This window comes from Xenopus laevis, chromosome 6S, assembly GCF_017654675.1.
Source record: "Xenopus laevis strain J_2021 chromosome 6S, Xenopus_laevis_v10.1, whole genome shotgun sequence".
In the NCBI taxonomy this organism is placed as follows: Eukaryota; Metazoa; Chordata; class Amphibia; order Anura; family Pipidae; genus Xenopus; species Xenopus laevis.
Window position 1 is genome coordinate 24,213,985 of NC_054382.1, and position 6,396 is coordinate 24,220,380.

Sequence of the window (6,396 nt, forward strand, 5' to 3'; positions counted from 1 at the left end):
AAGGAAAATAATTAGAAAGTTATAAAAAAGAAAAAAATGAAGGCCAATTGTAAAGTACAACATCTATCGGGAAACAACACCTTTTTTCTGCTTAATGAAAGAAAATGTAAGTGAATTTTAAATGACTTTCTCCTACATTGTTTCCCAAGTCAGAGCCAGCAGTAGAGAGAAAATGAAGTAGCAGACACATACCACTTTCAATAGCAATTATATAACTTAAAAAACAATTGAAAATATGGAAAGTTCAAATGATATTCTTATGTAATATTGTTGAGTGTTGTTCCCCTGGAAACAACAAATGCTCTTCTTTGCTTCTTTGTTCTTCCTGATGATGGTGAGAGTTGAAAAATTGGAGAGCGGCAGTGATGGGAAAGTTTACATAGTCTCACAATGGTAAAGAAAGCCCATCAAGCTTGCAGCATTTATTCTTTCATATCTGAACCAGAGAAAGGCACATAAAAACACAGCCGAAGCCAGAATATGAAAAGTGATTAACCGATGCCTTGGGGCAAATGGCACACAGCAAACTTTTCAGGTTATGTTACCCACCATTTATTTATTTCAGAGGAACATTAGTGATGGGCGAATTTATTTGGCAGGCACGGATTTGCTGAGATTATTTTAACGAAACTGCTGCAAAAATTTGCAAGCGAAAAAATTTGCTGCGACAAAAAATTTCGTGTAAAAATTGGTTCACCTTTAAGTTAACGTTTTTTATGTTATAGAATGGCTAATTCTAAGCAACTTTTCAATTGGCCTTTATTATTTTTTTATATATAGTTTTTGAATTATTTGCATTTTTCTTCCGACCCTTTCCAGCTTTCAAAAGGGGGTCACTGACGCCATTTAAAAACAAGTGCTCTGTAAGGCTACAACTTTATAGTTATTGCTACTTTTTATGACTCGTCTTTCTATTCAGGCCTCTCCTATTCATATTCCAGTCTCTTATTCAAATCAATGCATGGTTGCTAGGGTAATTTGGACCCTAACAACCAGATAGCTGGAATTGCTAACTACAGAGCCGCTGAATAAAAAGCGAAATAACTCAAAAACCACAAATAATAAGAAATTAAAACGGATTGCAAATAGTCTCAGAATATCACTCTCTAAATCATGCTAAAAGTTAACTCAAAGGTGAACAGCCCCTTTAATTCATGTCATCACTGGTAAGATATACTGAAGAGATAAAAATCTCAACACAAAATTTCAATCCAGAGGCCCCCACCAGCTCCTGCTGGACTACAACTCCCAGAAGCCTGAGCGCGGACTGGCAGTTTCAGTGTTACAGACTAGTTTAGGGGGGGGGAAAGAATCCCTTCCAGCTGACAAGTTTCCATCGGTTTCAAGGCTCCTCCCTCTCGGTAAAGAGGCGGGCTGCGGGGAGCCTGGAAACTGCCGCGTTGAAGGATTGACACAAATGGTCGGAGCGCGCTTCTAGGAGTTGGGTCGTGGCTCCTGTGAGTGCGCAGTCACTTTGCAGCGCGTCCAGACGAGCGAGCTCTCCAGACGGACTTGTACGAGTGGAGGAGCCCAGACCGCCGCGCTGTGAGGCTTCATGCTGCAAACACTCAACTTCCATGGCGAGGGATCCGAGAGGGGCAGCGGCGGTCGGCATGACACACTCTCACCTCCTCCAGCGCTGCTCCGCGCAACTTTGCGCCCCTGTGATTCTCCTGCTGCTGCTGCTGAGCGCCTGCCTGGCAGTGGAAGGGCAGTATAACGGCGAGAAGGGCATCTCCATCCCGGATCACGGATACTGTCAGCCCATCTCCATCCCTCTGTGCACCGATATCGCCTACAACCAGACGATCATGCCCAACCTGCTGGGACACACCAACCAGGAGGACGCGGGGCTGGAGGTGCATCAGTTTTACCCGCTGGTCAAAGTTCAGTGCTCGCCCGAGCTCAAGTTCTTCCTGTGCTCTATTTACGCGCCGGTTTGCACCGTGTTGGAGCAGGCGCTGCCCCCATGCAGATCACTGTGCGACCGAGCCCGACAGGGTTGCGAGGCGCTAATGAACAAGTTCGGCTTCCAGTGGCCAGAGAGTTTGCGCTGCGAGAAGTTTCCCATAAACGGGGCCGGGGAGCTGTGCGTGGGGCAGAACACTACTGAGAGCGGAACTCCCACCCCCGCGGTGCCAGAGACCTGGACCAGCAACAGCAGGACTTACTACCGCGACAAATTCATGTGCCCCAGAGCGCTCAAAGTGCCTGCCTACGTTAACTACCACTTTCTAGGGGAGAAAGACTGCGGAGCCCCCTGTGAGGTGGGTAAAGTGCACGGTTTGATGTATTTTGCCCCCGAGGAGCTGAAGTTTGCGCGTATCTGGATCGGGATCTGGTCGGTGCTCTGCTGTGCCTCCACTCTCTTCACAGTGCTCACCTACCTGGTGGACATGAAGCGCTTCAGCTACCCAGAGAGACCCATCATCTTCCTCTCGGGCTGCTACACCATGGTGGCCATTGCCTACATCGCTGGCTTTCTGCTGGAGGACAAAGCGGTGTGCAACGAGAGGTTTGCAGAAGATGGCTACAAAACGGTGGCCCAGGGCACCAAGAAGGAGGGCTGCACTTTTCTCTTCATGATGCATTACTTCTTCAGCATGGCCAGCTCCATCTGGTGGGTTATCCTTTCCCTGACTTGGTTTTTGGCAGCTGGCATGAAGTGGGGGCATGAAGCCATAGAAGCCAATTCCCAGTATTTCCATCTGGCAGCCTGGGCAGTGCCGGCCATCAAGACTATAACCATCCTGGCGGTGGGGCAGGTGGATGGAGATATCCTCAGTGGAGTTTGCTTTGTTGGGATCAATAGTGTGGATGCCCTCCGTGGATTCGTTTTGGCTCCTCTGTTCGTCTACCTGTTCATTGGCACTTCCTTCCTCTTGGCCGGCTTCGTGTCCCTCTTTCGGATTAGAACCATCATGAAACACGACGGCACCAAAACTGAAAAATTGGAGAAGCTGATGGTGAGGATAGGGATCTTCAGCGTCCTCTACACTGTCCCGGCCACTATTGTCATCGCCTGTTATTTCTACGAGCAAGCGTTTAGGGAACAGTGGGAAAAAAGTTGGATTAGCCAAAGCTGTAAGACCTACGCCATCCCCTGTCCCAGCACCGGCCACCCACCCATGAGCCCAGATTTCACTGTCTTCATGATCAAGTACCTCATGACCTTGATAGTGGGAATAACGTCCGGCTTTTGGATCTGGTCTGGGAAAACCCTTAACTCTTGGAGAAAGTTCTACGCAAGGCTCACCAACAGTAAACAAGGCGAAACGACTGTGTGAGCCCTAAAGTGAACTGGTGGGGGAGACAGGACGGGGGGACTCTTGGGTTTTGTTGTAAATAGCAACTGTAACATTTTGTAAGTATATTTTGTATTTAAATGACAACAGATCAGACCTTTTTATTGCAGGATGTTCTAACTATTTCTGAGATTTAATACTGGATCTAAAGAGGGTGGGGGGGGGAGTCTTTTGTTTTGCAAGGCCATCTGCTTGCAGGCATTTCAGATAAGGACATAATAATAATAATAATAGCACTTGTGATCGGTATTTATCTTTTATGCTTTAGAACATACCTCACTTTTGTCAGTTTCTTTCTAGTGCTCAAATCATCCCCCTCCTCAAAGAGCAGGCAGAATGAGACTTGTCCATTTGTTCGGAAAGTTGAAGTACAAAAACTATATTGGGTGCAAGAAAACTAAAATTTAATATTCCCCCCCCCCTGCCTATTTTTTAAAACTCCTTTGTGCAGTCTACTCCTCTGGAGAGGCAGCATTTTTACTATGTAGCACTTCTGTTGTGTGTAACACACGGGAACACTCGTTCGTTCCGCTCTCTGAAAGTTTAGCCCTTTGTTACTTTGCTATAAGTCAGTCTTTATATTTCTCCTTACACTTAAATACAGTTTTTTTTTATGAATGGCCTGGTATTCTTTAGATACAATGGCTTTGCTTGACAGTTGATGGGGGGGAAAAGACCATAATTAAGCCAAAGATCTGACTTTGGTAGAATGTGTTGGGCAGAATTGAGAGGGTACATGTGTTATCATGAGTTATTCTGAACCCCGAAAAAAATTTAGAGCATTTTTGTTGTCCCTAGATAACCTCATGGATCTTTGGTGTGGCCCTTCTGCACAGAATAAATAGATGGGCTCATGTATTTATTCATAAATCCACTGCAAATATAGGTAACTGTTTGCAGAGAGCCTTATTATGCTTCTCATTAGCCAGCCCATAATAGGCTAAACAAATCCATTGTTTGGAGCCCTTTCTTTCCCTACCCGGGATCATTGTGATGGCAGAAGGATGTGTTGCAGGCATGTGCCGGGGCTGAGTGCCGTTCTGCTTTGTTTATCGAAAGTTGCATTGTGAAGTTAGTAAGTAGTGCAGACAGTCTATATAAGGACTTGGGATAATTGGAGTATTAGACTCGCCCCTGTCGCTCCTTCTAGCAAACATTTCAATCCTTTTGTTTCTAACAGTTTTAGACCCAGGCATGAATGTTAAACCAATGTTCCTGCAGCTGTTTGGAAGTATATTCCCCCAAAATCCTTAGCTAAGTATTCCTTGCTGAGGATTCTGGGATCTGTATTAGGGGTGCTTTTGAGTTCGGCATAACTGCACCATGGGTTTTAATAGTGCATGTTTGAATTGGTTGTATTAATTATTAACACAGGATTGCAGAAAGTTAAAGTATGGGACCTGCTATCCAGAATGCTCGAGACCTGGGGTTTTCCGGATAAAGGATCTTTCCGCAATTTGGATCTTATACCATAAACCTACTAGAAAATCATGTCAACATTGAATAAACCCAATAGGCTGGTCCTGATTACAATAAGGATTAATTATATCTTAGTTGGGATCAAATACAAGCTACTGGTTTATTATTATTATAGAGAAAAGGGGAATGATCTTTTAGGATTTGGATAAAATGGACTCTATGGGAGACAGCCATTCTGTAATTCGGGTCTTTCTGGATAATTGGTTTCCGGATAACGGATCCCACACCTGTACTGATATTTGGGTTATTATAAGTGCCTGCAATAGAAGACTGATGGCCTTCCAGCATTTTTGAAAGTGTTTCAAGTAGTTCAGAGCAGCTGGGATGTGTCAGGTTCGAAATGATTTGTCTGCAGATTGTAACAGGGCAACAATGAATCTGTTTTTATTATTAATAGTATTATGAATACTGTCACTGTTTCTATGAGAATCACATTTCTTTTTGTTCTTTAACACTAGGCAGAAATGTCAGATTTGTGGGCCCTCCAGCTGTTTTGAACTACAATTCCCAGAATTCTCAGCCAGTCTAATTTGCACTTCACAACAGCTGAAGGGTGGGTGGTGCGTTACGACTGCGCCATAAGGGTACCCCACCACATGTTTTCTACTCTTGTCATTTTTATTATTCATGTCAAAATCCTAACGCTCCAATTTCGCTAAGCACTGCAAGAGCTGCAGCTGATATATAAATGTATATTTTCACGTGGTTAAGGGGAAAAAAAGCCAATTGATTTCCCCCCTTTCCAGACGAGTATGCCTTTTTCTGTTTGCTTTCACAAGATTGTTTATATTTATAGATACATAGTTTATATATAAATATATATAAATATATATACATTTATCATTTTTAATTTTTTTGCAATAAATACAAAATGCTGGACTGTTTCTACTTGCACTTTCTTCTAGATGTGTTGCCACCAATTCCTTTATTATCCCTGAAGGAAACACAAGACTCGTTTTATTGGTATTGTTCTATTTCTGTTTGGTACTGCTTGCTTCCTGCTGTTTATTGCTAATCTGATTATACCTTAATCTTTTGGTTTCATTTTTTTTACCTTTAAAATGAAAGAAATGCCTCTTATAACTGCTTGTGGCAGATAAGGATTTAGGAGAGTAGCAGTTATTACAAATCGAGTTAAGGCACACCCATAACTCTTGCTTCATTCTTTTCAAATGAGAGTCCTTTCACAGCCATCACAATGGCTTATAGAGGCCCCGGCACACACTACAGATATTGTATAATAATTATATTTATAGATAACATGGACATCTGCAGGTTCAGGTACCTTCCATTAATACATATTGAATTGGCTTTGTGTTTTGGTTTTACATGAGTTTTGTCCTTGCATAACGTATAATCCTTTTAATAGAAAATGAATTTTTAATATCATTGGATAATTTTTTTTTAAACATCTATTGTTGGCTTTTTAGTCAAAATAATTAATTTTACATCAGTGCACTCATTTACTGACACTATTATTATCATTGTTCTTTATATACAACCCACATGTTTTGCAGGATGTGTTTTATTTCTCCCCAAGGCTTCTGATATCACAGCCTGTACTGAGAAACAGAATTCTAATGCACTTTTCTATATAAAATTTTCATTAATT

General features: G+C 42.7%; 1 protein-coding gene across 1 annotated transcript; it reads left to right on the plus strand.

Annotated features, from left to right (window-relative positions):
- Positions 1 to 1,302: 1,302 nt before the first annotated feature.
- Positions 1,303 to 5,668, plus strand: LOC108719892 (frizzled-1-like). The gene has a single exon (XM_018269155.2). The coding sequence runs from the start codon at positions 1,578 to 1,580 to the stop codon at positions 3,285 to 3,287; it is 1,710 nt and encodes a 569-aa protein (XP_018124644.1). The 5' UTR covers positions 1,303 to 1,577; the 3' UTR covers positions 3,288 to 5,668.
- Positions 5,669 to 6,396: the final 728 nt, after the last annotated feature.